Source organism: Cherax quadricarinatus, chromosome 2 (assembly GCF_038502225.1).
Source record: "Cherax quadricarinatus isolate ZL_2023a chromosome 2, ASM3850222v1, whole genome shotgun sequence".
Classification (NCBI taxonomy): domain Eukaryota; kingdom Metazoa; phylum Arthropoda; class Malacostraca; order Decapoda; family Parastacidae; genus Cherax; species Cherax quadricarinatus.
In genome coordinates this window covers 43,454,491-43,470,079 of record NC_091293.1, presented here as the reverse complement: position 1 = coordinate 43,470,079, position 15,589 = coordinate 43,454,491, and the positions used below count along the sequence as shown (strand labels likewise).

Here is a 15,589-nt window from a genome sequence, read left to right as displayed (position 1 = left end):
CTTTAACTTATATTTTGTGTAACAATGACACTTAAACATTAACTATTGGTCTGACAACGTTAACAATATTTTGGCCGCGAGAAACTACGGGGTATTAAATGGAAACTTCAATGTCATCTTCGACAAGAACTTGTTAGTAAGAACCTTTGATACACCATTATATTCTTTGCCTTTTATTACCCTCATCCCCTATAGGTTTGCACTGTCTAGTATACACTGAATTTAATTTACTTTTTTAACTCCCATAAAAGCACAGAAAAATCAGGGTGCTTTAAACCATCTTCCTTATTTCAGGCAACTTGGGAGCAACACTTACCTGGCATTCGCAAATTCATATAACAAGAGACTACAGACTGGAGAGATTTCGAACAGTTTATTTAAACTACAGGTACGTTTCGTGCTTTTCTTAAACCAGTGAAACGGAACAATTATAAATACACATTCGTCGCTCAACCTCTGGGACGAGCGGACGTGAGCCGAGCCTGCCCTCTGCTGTCAGCCGGTGACAACTTGGTTTTCTCAATGGCGCAGCAGGCAAGAAGGGTAAACACTGTCTGCATAGAAGTAGTGCGTGGGGCTGTGCATGCCCACTCAGCTCAAGTTTTATTACCTGCCATCATCAGGGACACATACGGCATTGCCAACGAAGAGCTGTATGGTGTAGCCTTGAACGGGGCATATAGAATTTTTGTGAAATTTCTCAATGCAAGTGTATACGAGGACAGTCGCCAGGTTCCAAGATCTTTGTGTACCAGTGAATCCTGCAGTGACGGTAAAGCTACACGTGTCCCGCCATTATACGTGGGTGAAGATCAGAAATGTACCCTTTGAGGCTGATGAGGCAGACCTACATGCCGTCTTCGAGAAATTTGGGACTGTTCATATGGCGACATTGGGGAAATGGAAGGAAGGATTGTATTCTGGGATGCCTGAAGGAAGTCTTTCCTTAAAAATGACATTGAGGCATCCTATTCCTTCCTATATTTTCCTAGACTTCAGGACTCGAGTAATGGTGACTTGCGCAGGGCAACGACATACCTGTCGATTATGCGGTGCCTATGATCACATTGCTGCACAGTTACACAACAGGGTACACAGGCGAAGGAGCAGCATAAGGAGGCATCAGAGGACCTTGAGACGTTGAATTTGGCACTACCTGAGTCGGGTTTCCTTGAACAAGGCTTGGAGTGTGGTCGTCGAGGAGGCCTTGAGGGAGGAAGAGTGTGACTCTCTTCAGAGAGTCTTGCACTGCCAGGCAGGCACGGGAGACCAAAGATGTGGTGTCGCTGGGTGAGGACAGGGCCGTGGAGGCTACCATTGATTCAGTCCTCCACGACCTGTTAGGGACCCCAGGAGAGGTCAGTTGAGGGGCTTGTGGGTGCCCTGGATGCTGCTGGGGTTCCAGGTGGTGAGAGGGGGGGGAGGCATGTCAGAGACCCGGGTTGAGGATGGGTTGCAAATTGTTATGGTGGTGGAAGTGCACGGGGATGGCTTCCGGGTGGAGGCGGGGAGAAAGGCTCGAGTGTCACGGAAGAGAGCGGCAGTGCCCTCGGACGTGGACGATGTGCTCACTCCGGCACAGCGTTCGGGCAAAAAGGTTTGGGCTGAAGTGGTTGAGCATGGACCTGGGGGATCCAGGGGCAAGAGGCATGTGAAAGCAGATCACAGAATGGTGATAGAAGATCAAGGGCGTATAAAAGGGAAGGGGGATAAAGGTGGTGCAATACGTAAAGGAAAACCTCCATCGACAAATTAGTCTCTATAAATGTTAATGGTCTGAAAAATTCTAGGAAGTGTATGGTTTCATAAGATGCTCATTAGGTATGGTGTAGATGTAGTGTTTGTGCAAGAGCACAACCACAAGCTGGGTTGTTTGTTGATTGAGGGGTATACTGTGTATGCGGCACACTCGACGAGATTGAAAGGAGTGGCTATTTTGGCGAGGGAGGCTAGCCCGTTTACTGTACATCATTGTGAGGAGGGGGTGAGGGGAGGGTTATAAGAGTGGATGAGACATGGGGAAGAGATAAGATGTCTTTTGTGTGTTTATGGTCTGGCGGAGGGGGACAGTCGAGTGAAGAATGAGTTTGTACGTGAAGTGTTGGTGTATCACTTAAGGTCACTTCCAGCATTAGCTGTGGTGGGAGGGGACTGGAATTGAGTTATACGCCGCAAGGATGTGGAACCTAGGGGAGCAGGATATTGTTCTGGCGTTCTGAGGGACCTGTTAACCGGGGTGGGGTTGGTGGAGGGGGGGGTGGCGTGGGAGGTGCAGCACACCTTTGTGAGGCAGGGGTATGCTGCACGACTGGACAGGATATACGTGACAAGGAAAGCAGTGGTGTGGAGTGTAAGGGTTTTGGATGTCTTTTTCTGATCATAGAGGTGTTTTGGTGGATTTGGGATGGGAGGGTCGGCCGAACAGGTACAAGTTATTGGAAATTGAATGTACAGTTGCTTAAAGATGTTGAGGGGAGGGTCCTATTTGCACAATGGTGGAAAGGCTTATGGGAGGGGATGGAAGTCAATGGGGATGTGTTGAGATGGTGGGATGTGATGGCGAAGACGAGGATTCGAGAGTTCTATGTCCGACAGGGAAGGCACGAGAATCGGTTGGCTTATGGGCTTATTAGGTATCTTGAGGGGCAGTTAAGGGAGTATTATGAGAGGAAGGGGGGAGGATGGGAGCCCAGTGGCTGACATAGAGGGAGTGAAGGAACGCCTAATGGAAGTGCAAAATGAGAGGTTTGATGCGGCAAGGGTTTTAGGGGGGTTGGAGGAGGTCATGTGGGGTGATAGACCATCGGCGTGTGTCCTGCGAGGGCAGGGGCACCGGCACGTTGCAATGGAAATGGTGGGTTTGAGAGTTCTTGAGGACATCGGGCTGTATAGTCCTTGTGGCTTAGCGCTTCTTTTTGATAATAATAATAATTGAGGACATCGAGGGGTATAGGGAGGGACAAGATTTGGTGATGACGGAGGGGATGGGAGGGTATGTTGATGCTTGGCTTAGTGCACATATGAGGAGTGTGGGTGTGAGAGAGGGGGGCTTTAAGAGAGATGGGGGGATGGGTGCGGTGTGTGCTGGACAGGGACGACAGGGAACAGTTACAGGGGCCTATTGTGGAGGAAGAGGTGTGGAGGGTAAGGCGCTGGGGGATAGATGGGCTGCCTGCGGAGTTTTACATACAGCATTGGGAAGTATTAAAAGATTTTTTGGTGCAATTATTTAAAATCATAAGAGGGGTGCGTTGGGACCTTTGCAGGCGACAGTGCTAGTAGTATTGGTGCCAAAGGGTGAAAGTCGGTGCAGTGAGAGATTACCGGATATCGCTCATGTGTGCAAACTACAAACTTTTTGCAAAAAATTTGGGAAATCGTATAAAAAGTCATTGGAAAGGTAATAGTGAGGGGTCAATATGGGATTCCGGGGAGATCAATGTATGAGGGGCATGGGGTTTAGAAAGTTTGAGGGTCTGCAAGAGGGGGAACGAGGGGTATTGGCGTAGGATTGGAGAACGGCATACGAGTGTCGAGAGGGAGGCTCTGTGGAGAATCGTGGAGCGGCAGGGGTTCGGGGAGGACATTGTGAATTGGGCACGTACTTTATATCGGGGAGCTGGGATGTGTACAGATTAATGGGAGGGTGGGGTTGCATGTGAAAATGGGTAGGGGATCGAGGCAGGGTTGCCAGTCGTCACAAATATTTGCATGTTTACAGAATCAGTTTTATAGGGCAGTGGAAAGGTGCATACAGGAGGGGGTAAGGGAGGACATACGAGGTGGGAGTCCCTGTATCATAGGTTGTTGATGACACAACTGTCCTAGTGAGTGGGAGGGAGGGATTGGAGGGTCTGGAGGGTCTGGAGAGTTATACATGTTTTTGGGATGGCAACAGGTATGGCAGTGAATGTGCATAAATCAAAGCTCATGAGATTGGGTGAATGGGATGGGCGGGAGGGCGAGGTGGAGTGTCGTGGACCAGGTGAAAATTTGTGGAGTTGTGTATATGGGTAATGCTCAAATGGCGAGGAAGAATAATTCAAAGGGTGTGGTAGATAGGGTATTGGGAAGATTGTCAGGATTGAGGCAGACACATCTTATGCTACACCAGAGGGTCATTGTGGTCAATGTGCTTTTGTACCGCAAAATATGGCATGTGGCAGCTTTGTACCCTTGGGTGTATGGGGATGTCCAGAGATTGTTGAGCAGAGTTTTCCCGTTTTATCTGGGGTTCGGGATGCGATTGGTTGTAAAGGGAGGTGGTAACACTTCCGGTGACCTTGGGAGGGCTGGGGTTAATTCATTTGGAAAGAAGGTTGAAGTGTGTATGTGAAACGGGTTGCTAAGGGCTCGGGGGGGGGGGGAAGGGAGTGGAGGGTTGGGGATGCTGCAGGGTGATCTTTGGAGATGGTGGAAGGGACAAGATTTGAGAGATGGCGAGTTGTTGTTGTTGCGACTATTGATGGTCAGAGCGCCGAGAAACATGAGGGTAGGGTCCATGGAGAGGAAGATATGGCCTAGGGTGGTAATGGCAACGGAAGGAGAGTACCCGATGTATGCATGGGAAGACATTTGGGGTCGATTAAAAGGGTTACGCATCCGGCCACACGTGAGGAAGGTAATGTATAGGTTTCTTCACGGAATATTGCCGTCTGGAGTTGTTTTACGAAATAGGCGAATAAGGGAGGGTGGGGAGTGTCAGGTTTGTGGGGTAGATGAATCAGCTTTTCGTGTAGTTTATTTTTGTGAAAACCTAGGGATTGTGCGGGAATGGTTAGGGAAAGTAATCCGGTATGTGGGGGGGGGGGAGGGAAAGGGTTGTCGGTTTTGAGAGCGCTCAGTTTAGATGTAGGTGGGGTTGGGGTAAAGGTTCAAAGGGCAGTGGCTTGCTTAGTGGTTGATTTTGTGTATACATCATGGGCAATGAGAGACAAAGGGGCGGAGGAACGTAGGATGGCCATAGCAGCATCCTTTTATAGAACAAAGTGTCGCAACAGGGAAATATATGGTAGGAGGTGGGAGAGGGATTTCTCGGAGGGCTACAGGGACTTTCTTTTGAGGGATTTATGGTCTTTATAAGCGGTCAGGGGCATGAACGGGCTGGCCTTCCCAGGGGGGTTGGGGGGGGGGGGGGGAGGGGTGTGTGATTGTGTGTGTGATTGTGTGTGAGAGAGATTGTGTGAGATTGTGTGTGTGAGATTGTGTGTGTGAGATTGTGTGTGTGAGATTGTGTGTGTGAGATTGTGTGTGTGAGATTGTGTGTGTGAGATTGTGTGTGTGAGATTGTGTGTGTGAGATTGTGTGTGTGAGATTGTGTGTGTGAGATTGTGTGTGTGAGATTGTGTGTGTGAGATTGTGTGTGTGAGATTGTGTGTGTGAGATTGTGTGTGTGTGAGATTGTGTGTGTGTGAGATTGTGTGTGTGTGAGATTGTGTGTGTGTGAGATTGTGTGTGTGTGAGATTGTGTGTGTGTGAGATTGTGTGTGTGTGAGATTGTGTGTGTGTGAGATTGTGTGTGTGTGAGATTGTGTGTGTGTGAGATTGTGTGTGTGTGAGATTGTGTGTGTGTGAGATTGTGTGTGTGTGAGATTGTGTGTGTGTGAGATTGTGTGTGTGTGAGATTGTGTGTGTGTGGGATTGTGTGTGAGGGGGATTGTGTGTGTGTGAGGGGGATTGTGTGTGTGTGAGGGGGATTGTGTGTGTGTGAGGGGGATTGTGTGTGTGTGAGGGGGATTGTGTGTGTGTGAGGGGGATTGTGTGTGTGTGAGGGTGATTGTGTGTGTGTGAGGGGGATTGTGTGTGTGTGAGGGGGATTGTGTGTGTGTGAGGGGGATTGTGTGTGTGTGAGGGGGATTGTGTGTGTGTGAGGGGGATTGTGTGTGTGTGAGGGGGATTGTGTGTGAGTGATTGTGTGTGAGTGATTGTGTGTGTGTGATTGTGTGTGTGTGATTGTGTGTGTGTGATTGTGTGTGTGTGATTGTGTGTGTGTGATTGTGTGTGTGTGATTGTGTGTGTGTGATTGTGTGTGTGTGTGATTGTGTGTGTGTGTGATTGTGTGTGTGTGTGATTGTGTGTGTGTGTGATTGTGTGTGTGTGTGATTGTGTGTGTGTGTGATTGTGTGTGTGTGTGATTGTGTGTGTGTGATTGTGTGAGGAAAGGATGTTGAGGTGATATTCAATGTGATATTCAATGTAATGTGTCTTGGTGTTATTGTGAACACCGATGATTATAATTTATCTAAGGATTCCTTCATGTTTGGTAAGGATGTACATAAGCATGTTAGTGTATAAGCATATTTTAACCTGTAATTATACATGTCTACCTATATATGAGCAATGTAACTTGTCATAATAATGAGGCATTCATACCTGTTTTTTAACTAGTGGAACGTTTTGGTATTGTATATAATGTAAGATCTTGCCTGGGGTGTTTTTGCTTTTATATTAGATTTTTTTTCACATTTTCATTATACATGTTCAAGTGAACGAGTTTTTGATCTTGTGTATAGCCAGGTGAAACTAGACAGTTTTTCACTTGGGGGGGGGGGGAGGAGTTTAAGTTCTCTGCAATAGCAGGTCATGTGACACACGTCATATTTTAGATGTCTAATGTTGTCCATTCTCTGTAGGATGTGATGTATAGATTATCTCCGGCAGTGTAAATAATGTTTGCAGGAGGGAATGTGTAAATTTATTTATTTATTGTGGTAGGTTTATGTGCATAGCGTGTTTTTTAGGGTGATATAAGACGCTAATTACCATCAATGACTGTTGGTGGTTGAGTGGTGACGGCAGACAGTTAGGCATGTGGGAGGATGGGTTGAAGCGTCAGCGGTAGTGTCTTAAACCCACCACCGTGCACGATATTAATTATTACCATAGGGTATATGAGGGTTGGGTGGATTGTTCTATGGTGGATGTGAGCCATCAGGTTCAGACATTCCTTGTATTAGTGTCAGCCGTTTAGCTGGCTGGATTGTTTATATATTTTGTTAAAGTTTTTAATGCTTTTACAATTGTATAAGTAAGATTTGTCACTATCTAAGGTGAAAGTGACACGTTTTCATGGGGGGGGGGGGAGTGTAAGCATTACTGGGTAGGTTCTATAGTTTTTTATATGACCACCTTTTCATGTGAAGTACAGTACGTACAAGCGGTGTTTGATTTGAGTGTAGCCAGTTCTGTCATTATATATGTGCTTCAGTATTTGTGTAGTCAGTTGATTATTGTTCACTGCCTGTATCTTGTTACATATTATGTACCCATATATTTTTGTACCCGAGTTTTAAATAAAATATAAAAATTATAAATACAAAAATAATTTTTTTTATTTGGCCAGATTACTACCCTTGGAGAGAAGGTTTACACAACCTACGATAGGCTGGACAGTGCTACCTTCGGAAGCATGAATGCTCGTGGTGTAGAAGCCTTCAAAATTGTATCGCGTCAGTTCTTGGCCGTCGCCAATCATGCTGATGACCTGGGTAGGTGGTATTACTGTGGTACTGACACTAGTTCTGAGCTTCGCTATCAGTTTTATTTGCACTTTAGATTGTACAGCCTATTTAAAATTAAATATTCTTCCAGGTAACGTAGAGATTGAGAGCGACATCTTCGTGTATGACGTGACCCGTGGGTCACTAAAACCATTTCAGCGCATTCGGACAAGTGCTGCCAGTGACTGGACAGCGTTCAGCTTTGTGTCTGGACCAAACTCAGAATATTTCTTAGCTGTAGCTAATGAATACAATTACGATGAAGGTAAAAATGTTGCATAATGCAGCCTTTCTATAATTATATATATGTATGTAATAATATTCACAACACTTTTACTAGCTTGCAGTTTGTACCAGTTTTAAAAATATTCTCCCCAACAGCTGGTAACAAGAACTTTGAAGTAGATTCTGTTATCTACAAGTATGACGATGGAAAGTTTGTCCCATTCCAGTGCATAAGAACCTTCGGCGCCAAGGAGTGGCTTTACTACCAGGTGAGTTTAACTACTTGCCTTTATCAAACTTGTTTTGCAGAAAACTAGCCCTTACCAGCAAAGGCTTTGTCAAAGCTTTTCTTTAGGGAAAATAATTGGTTCATACATGCAAGTCCTTCACCGCGGATTTCGTCCGTTACATCCAGTAAAGCTTTTGATATCAGACTGAAGGGCTGGGAAGTGAAATATACTTAACCTTAATGTTAGGTTCATATAAAGGGTAAATATCTAAAGGAAGGAGGGATGGGGGGGGAAGGAACTACAAATTACATGGCACGGTAATAAGCGAGTGTTAGGCCCTTCCTTAATCAGGATCTATCATTGACGTGGTTGGGTATTGAGGACTGGTCACAAATAACCTATTCCAATGATCCTGGCTGGCTCTGCTAGCTGGAGGCTGAATGATCCTGGCTGGCTCTGCTGCCAGGCGGCTGAATGATCCTGGCCGGCTCTGCTGGCAGGCGGCTGAATGATCCTGGCCGGCTCTGCTGGCAGGCGGCTGAATGATCCTGGCCGGCTCTGCTGGCAGGCGGCTGAATGATCCTGGCCGGCTCTGCTGGCAGGCGGCTGAATGATCCTGGCCGGCTCTGCTGGCAGGCGGCTGAATGATCCTGGCCGGCTCTGCTGGCAGGCGGCTGAATGATCCTGGCCGGCTCTGCTGGCAGGCGGCTGAATGATCCTGGCCGGCTCTGCTGGCAGGCGGCTGAATGATCCTGGCCGGCTCTGCTGGCAGGCGGCTGAATGATCCTGGCCGGCTCTGCTGGCAGGCGGCTGAATGATCCTGGCCGGCTCTGCTGGCAGGCGGCTGAATGATCCTGGCTGGCTCTGCTAGCTGGAGGCTGAATGATACTGGCTGGCTCTGCTAGCTGGAGGCTGAATGATCCTGGCAGGCGGCTGAGTGATCCTGGCCGGCTCTGCTGGCAGGCGGCTGAATGATCCTGGCAGGCGGCTGAATGATCCTGGCCGGCTCTGCTAGCCGGCGGCTGAATGATCCTGGCCGGCTCTGCTAGCCGGCGGCTGAATGATCCTGGCCGGCTCTGCTAGCCGGCAGCTGAATGTGACGAATGTTACGTTTGTCAGCAGTTTAGGCCTTCATTAATTGTTCTTAAATACCGGGGTGCCTGTAGCAACTATAGGACTTTTAAGCCTATTTTTTTAATTGCGCATTATGTTTTGTAGTAGCCTAAGTCTCAAAATTCACAATCACCAAAGAGGTGCGTTGATGCTTAATATATCTATGTAATGACTTCGTGCAGTTTATCATGGCTTACAAAATTGTAGATGGACATTTTCTAGGAAATCAGGTCAGGTCATAAGATGGAGTAAAGAAAATAAATCGAATTGAATTGCATTTGAGACTCGGTTATTGAAAAATCAGACACCCGGACTTTTACTGTCGCTGAAGAACACTTGGAATGCCTATAGATTGATCTCGAGGACTTCTAAAAGCCTGAAGTCAGTTTATGCGTGACCTTTTAATCAAAATGTTGCCAAAAAAAAAACAGGGTTTTAAAGAAATGTAAAGAGAAACTTGGCATACATTTGGCTAATCTTTTAAATATATCGCTACAAGCTGACAGTGCCAGACAAGGGGAAAAAATGGCAAATGTAATACTTTACAGGGCAGGTGACAGGTCCCTAGCTTCGAACTATAGACCAGTAAGCCTTACCTCCATAGTGGGAAGTTATGGAATCAGTAATTGCAGAAGCCATTCGTAGCCATCTTGGAAGGCATAAATTGATTAATGAATCTCAGCATGGTTTTACAAAGGGGCATTCTTGTCTTAGGAATATACTTTCTTCACTAAGGTATTTGAGGTAATCAAGGTATTGAATGTTGTGTATGGACTTCAGTAAGGCTTTAGATAGGTCCACATCAGAGACTATTGAGGAAACTTAAGGCACACAATTTTTTTTTTTTGGTAACTGTTGACAAATAGGCAGCAGTTTGCATAAATGGAGAAATCAGAATGGAGACACGTCAAACGGTGTTCCATAGGGGTTAGTTGGGCTCCTAGTTCAGTTTACACAAACGATAGATGAGGGAATAAATAGCGACAAAAGCAAATTTGCTGACACCAAAATAGGCCATCCAATTCATTCTAATGACATAGCACTCCAGAATCCGAGTACTGATACAGTGGTCGGAGAAGTGGCAGATAGTTTAATGTAGACAAATGCATGTTCTGAATGTTGGACAGGAAAATAGCCATGCCACAAACTAATTTAGATCTTAATATTACTGATTGCGAAAATGATTGTTCTGGTTAGCAGTAATCTGAAACAGACAACAGTGAATTAGTGTTCGCAATAAAGCTAACAAAATCCTTGGCTTCATATCAAGACTGTCATCAGGTTGTTCTTCTGTTAGGCTTCATTTAGATTGTGCAGTTTTGGTTACCATATTACAGAATGGATATAAATGCACTGGAAAACGTACGATGGAGGATGACGAAGTTGATCCCATGTATGACATCTTCCCTATGAGGATAGACAAGTGACCTGAATCAGCGCACTAGAAAGGCGTAGAATTAGGGGGGAATATTATGTATCAATGGAAAACAGGAATTAATAAAGGGGATGTAAATAGTGCTAAATATATCTATCCTGGAAAGGACTTGCAGCAATGGTTTTAAGTTTGAAAAATTCAAATTCAGGAAGGATGTAGGAAAGCACTGGTTTGGTAAGTTGTGGAGTGGAACAACCTCCACATTACCGTCAGAGGCTAAGACGTGTAGTTTTGAAAATATTAGATAAATAAGAGTGGGTGGACCCGACTAGCTTTCTTTACACTAGGTCAGATGCTGTGCTCCCTTGAGTGAATGTGACTGACCTGACAAGATTAAGGCATTGGCTTAAGCCGGTGGGAGAACTGGACTTGCCTCGCATGTCAGACCTGAAGTTTTTGTTCTTAAGCACGAGCAATCGATCAATAATCCAGCACCTCTGTTGCTGTTCCCTCCCCCCCCCCATTAACGCTGTCAACACTTAATGGAAAGTATTTGAAGTTCCAGGTTGTATCTGGTCAGTCTGATAATGTTCATTTAACTAATAAATTTTGGAACCCACCTCAAAGGGAATGCTTATGACCTTATCAAAAGACTAGACCCTCGTGAAGTTTAGAGCTTGGACTAATAATAACCAAAGGACCATGACTGTTAATTATAGGCATGCTATGGAAGTCCTGGAATTTAATTAGCGATAAGAATTGATTACAGCCAAACAGGTTTATAATTAGTTGACCTACCACCACCTTCCTCTTGTTTGCAAGATTTGCAAATTTCCAGAATATATCTGAACAGCAGCAGTGAGTTAGTCATCTTTGAACGTTGCCGGCAATAAGAGTTAGATCACCTCGTACAAAGGAAATTCAGACAACAGTTGCGCATTTGAATGTGCAATTTATAATTTGCTGATAAACTTGAATTAGCTAGCTTACAAATTATCTAAATGCAAGCAGTTGTGAAGAAATTCCGCCCAACAAATAGCAATTAAAGGCCCATGTATCCTCATTGGTGCCTGTCGGTACTACTTAATGACAATCTGCATATCAGGCTAAGAAATGGCTTCAACCACGAGAGTACGAGCTTGTGACGGGACACCATAGCCGTTACAAAACAGTAACTGCTCGCATGCAGCGAACAGTTAAAGCTCTTAAATATCTTTGGTTATTCTGAACATAATGTAGGAACACTGCAGAAGGCCTACTGGCCCATACGAGGCAGGTCCTTATCAAAACGACATCTACCTAAAGCTACCCAAGAAATAACTCCCGTACCCCATGACACCAATCAAACCCAGCCCCTCCCACTCGTATATTTGTCCAGTCTCTTCTTAAAGCTACCCAAGGTCCTAGCCTCTATCACCCCCCTGGGAAGACTGTTCCACAGGTGGGTGTCACCCTGTGTTGGTGACCACAACACTTCGTGCATTAACACTACCATGGAAAATGCTATAGTAGTAGTAGTAGTAGTAGTAGTAGGCTTTTTCCACAGTAATTAGGAAAAACACTCGGCTTCCCCCACCTCTTCTCTGAAGAGGGGGGGGGGCTCCTTGGCGTAATGAAAAAGCTCTTGGTCTGAGGAATTAGACCTATTGATCTCCTTCCTCAGACCGAACCTAATTACCCCTACCCTGTCCCATCATCCCTTTTCCCCCTTTCCTCCTCCCCATCCCTCTATTCCCTTCCTCTTTTCAGTCTTTGCTATTTTTCCCACAGGCAATCTACTTCCTAGGTAGGGGGGAGGGTACCGGGGTTCATTCCATTCCATAGGTCCTTGGCAGTGGTGTAGTTTGCCGTGGAATCTGGATCACCTGGGAATGTCCCGATCCCTCAAGTCTCCCAAGGGGTGGCTTTGGGTGTCGAATGTATCTCTGGAAGCTGCCGGTCAGATTCCAGGGGGTGGTAGCAAAAGGAGGTATGCTTTGTGGCGGGTGTCCGGCCGCCTTCTCTTGGCCACCGAGGTGGCTCGGTAGACGCGAGGTTCCTATCCTGGATTGCTGGTTTACTGGCATGAAGGGTAGGGTATGGCATGGGCTCCATGCTGCATCTGCAATAATTGGGGGTCGTAAGGTCCTCTTGGGCACAGGAAGATTTGCAGGCCTTTTTGCCTCCTAGAAGCTACTAAAGTTCCCCCTTTTTTCTAAAGTGATCTAACAATGGAGTCTCCAATCCATGAACCTGCTACCCTCGGGCCCCTTCTTGATACTGCACTCTGTTCTGACCCTGCCTCGTTTTTTGACCACTCTTTGAACATTTCTAATGCCCCTGTACCTCTTGCTGGTGGTGTTTCATCACCCACTCCAGGTAACAGGGTTTAGACTGACTACTTGCAGCACTTGCCTGTACTGCATCTATGCCTGTCACCATTTGTGATTTAAGACTCCCTAAGTGTTTTACAGGCTATACGAAAATTTGATACCTTAGGGGTCCCTGGTCATGTTTACGTACAGGGCAATGAATAGGCAGACACTGCTTCGCAATCAGCAGTACATGACCTCCCAGATTCGTATAGGAATTCCATTCACGCACTATTTTCCTGTAATTGATACCCACCTTCGCACCCATTGGCAACGTTGGTCAGATCTGCTCTAACAAACTGGCCATCTTGTCGATGTTAGGAGACTACTCTCTCCCATCTTTGCATCGGCTGCACTCGTCTTACGGGTATCTCGTGGAGAGACGCCCTGTTCCTCTGAGAATTGTCAAGTTCCAATGTGTTAGCCACATTGGACTACCCACTCTATCAACAAGCACACAGAATTTACCTCCAACGTCGCCTCTGATCTGCTGCTCTTTCTTCACCTTCCCTTCTTGCTGATGGACTCTCCTTCAATCTGGGCTCATTGACTTTTTTGACAACTGATTTACTACACAAACTCGTACCTTTAGCACTCCCCTCGGCCCTTTCTACCTCAATCTCTTGCTACCCTCTACCCATGCACTACCCACTGCCCTGCTGTCCTCCATAACCTACTAAGTGTGAGGGTGACGACTGGAATGTGTAGAGCGGCTGTGTGGAAGGAGACATGGCAACATGAAACAATGGCAGTGACATGAAGTAGAAGAGAAGGGTGAGGAGCAAGGTTTGCCTTATTCGACTCTGCCTACGCAAGGTGGGTCCTGGAGTGAGGAGGTCGAGTGGAGGAGATGGAGTCGGCAGGTGTGACAAGGGGGGGGGGACACCCCTTCAATGAACGTAGATCAGGTGTTGGAACAAAACACCCCAGATGTGAGTGATAGCGACGTGGAAGACTCATTAACAAAGTCTTTGAATGTGTTATTGGACGACAAGAGTATTGGGCAGGTGGAGTCCAGGCCTAGTTCTTGGGCCTGCTGTGGTTCAGGGCATGGAACAGGATAAGCATTCAGTGCAGTGTGATGTCTTGATGGTGCAAGCAGTGGAGGTCCACCGGGACACTAACAGACAAGATGCAAGCAGAGGGAGCGTCACAGAAGTGCGCTGCTGCGCTCTGACTCGAAGGAAGTGCTCACACCTGCTCAGCGCACTGGGAAAGTCCTGGGCGGAAATTACGCAGAGAGGACCCAGCGGCCCTAAGGGGCAGGAGTTGGTTAAGAGCGTTCCTAAAGGGGGGGGGAGAGGTGTCACGAAACTATCTGGTGGCAAGACAGTACCAGGGCCAACAAAAACCACTCTGTAGGCTTCAAGTGCATGACGTTGAACAATAATGGATTGCGATCAGTGTATGGTTTAGTGAATATTTGGTGCATAATAATGTTGATGTGGTGTTCGTGCAGGAACACGACTACAGACCAGGCTATGAGTTGAAGGTGAATGGATATAATGTTTGTGGAGCATGCAACAAGGTTGAAAGGAGTTGCCATCCTGGTAAGGGAAACTAGCCCGTTTGTAGTGAGGCATTGTGAGGATGGGGAGGGTGATGCGATTCGTGTGGATGGGTGGTGGGGTAGGGTACAGATGAGTTTGGTGTGTATGGTCTGGCTGAGGGAGATGTGCATATTAAGAATAAATTTGTGAGGGATGTCCTAGTATATTTGCGTGCTTTGCCAGGTGTAGCTGTAATTGGTGGTGATTGGAATTGTGATAAGGCGTAAGGACGTGGAACTTAGAGGGGCAGGGTATTGTTCGGGGATTTTGGGGGAATTAAATGGGGTGGGGTTAATGGACGTTGGGGGGGTTTAGAACAGTTTTGTTAGACATGGATATGCAGCTAGGCTCGATTGCTTGTACGTGCCCCGAACAGTAATAGTGAAGAGTGCGTGTGGTAGACGCGTTTTTTTCGGATCACAGGGGAGTACTGGTGGACATAGAATGGGAGGGATTGCCTAGAAGGGGTCAAGGTTATTGGAAGTTAAATGAGAAGCTGTTGCAGGGTGAGGAATGTCATCAGTCTTTTGTGCAATTGTGGGAACGGTTGGTGGATGAGGCACCTGGGGATGATGCTCTGGTAAGTTGGTGGGATTCTGTGGCTAAAACTCTCATCAGAGAATATTATATTTGTCGTAGGAGGGAATCTAATCGGTTAAAGTATGGGTTTCGAAGATATCTTGAAGGTCAGCTGCGTGACTATGCACGAGGAGGATTAAGCTATCCAGTGCAGGACATTGAGGGTTTAAAGGAGAGTATTAAGGTATTACAAAACAAGCATTTTGATGGTGCGAGAATTATCGGAGGATTAGAAGTGGTATGGGGTGATCGGCCGTCGGCTTGCATGTTAAGGGGCCAGAGAAAGAAGTGGCGACGTAAATGATGGGGTTAAACGTACATGTAAGGATGGAAGGGTACAGTGGTAACGACGGAGGGTACAAGTGGATATGTAGAAGGTTGGTTTGTCATATACGCAAAGTGTGGGCATCTGTGAAGTGGCATTAGGGAAAATGGGAGGGTATGTGCAGTGTGAGCTTCATGGTCAAGATCGGGAGGCATTAGGTGGTCCTATTACAGAGATTTGGCAGGCGTTGTCAGGGGTGAGCTTGGGAAAGGCGCTAGGTATAGGTAGGTTGCCAAATGATTTTTAAGTAAAGAGTTTGAGTTCTGAGGGTTTTTTTTAGTAAGGTTGTTTAACATACTTAAGGCGGCTGTAGTAATGGGAGAGCAACGGACGGCCATTGTG

The 15,589-nt window shown here is 46.5% G+C and overlaps 1 protein-coding gene across 2 annotated transcripts in view; it reads left to right on the top strand.

The window, feature by feature from the left end:
• Nucleotides 1-15,589, top strand: part of LOC128706619 (uncharacterized) — a 63,582-nt gene that overhangs the window by 24,411 nt on the left and 23,582 nt on the right. For both annotated transcript variants that reach the window (XM_070088055.1, XM_070088065.1), the window contains exons 8-11: nucleotides 295-388; nucleotides 7,343-7,487; nucleotides 7,591-7,764; nucleotides 7,881-7,993. In XM_070088055.1, coding sequence (XP_069944156.1) covers nucleotides 295-388; nucleotides 7,343-7,487; nucleotides 7,591-7,764; nucleotides 7,881-7,993 — 526 coding nt within the window. The remainder of the gene's footprint in view (nucleotides 1-294; nucleotides 389-7,342; nucleotides 7,488-7,590; nucleotides 7,765-7,880; nucleotides 7,994-15,589) is intronic.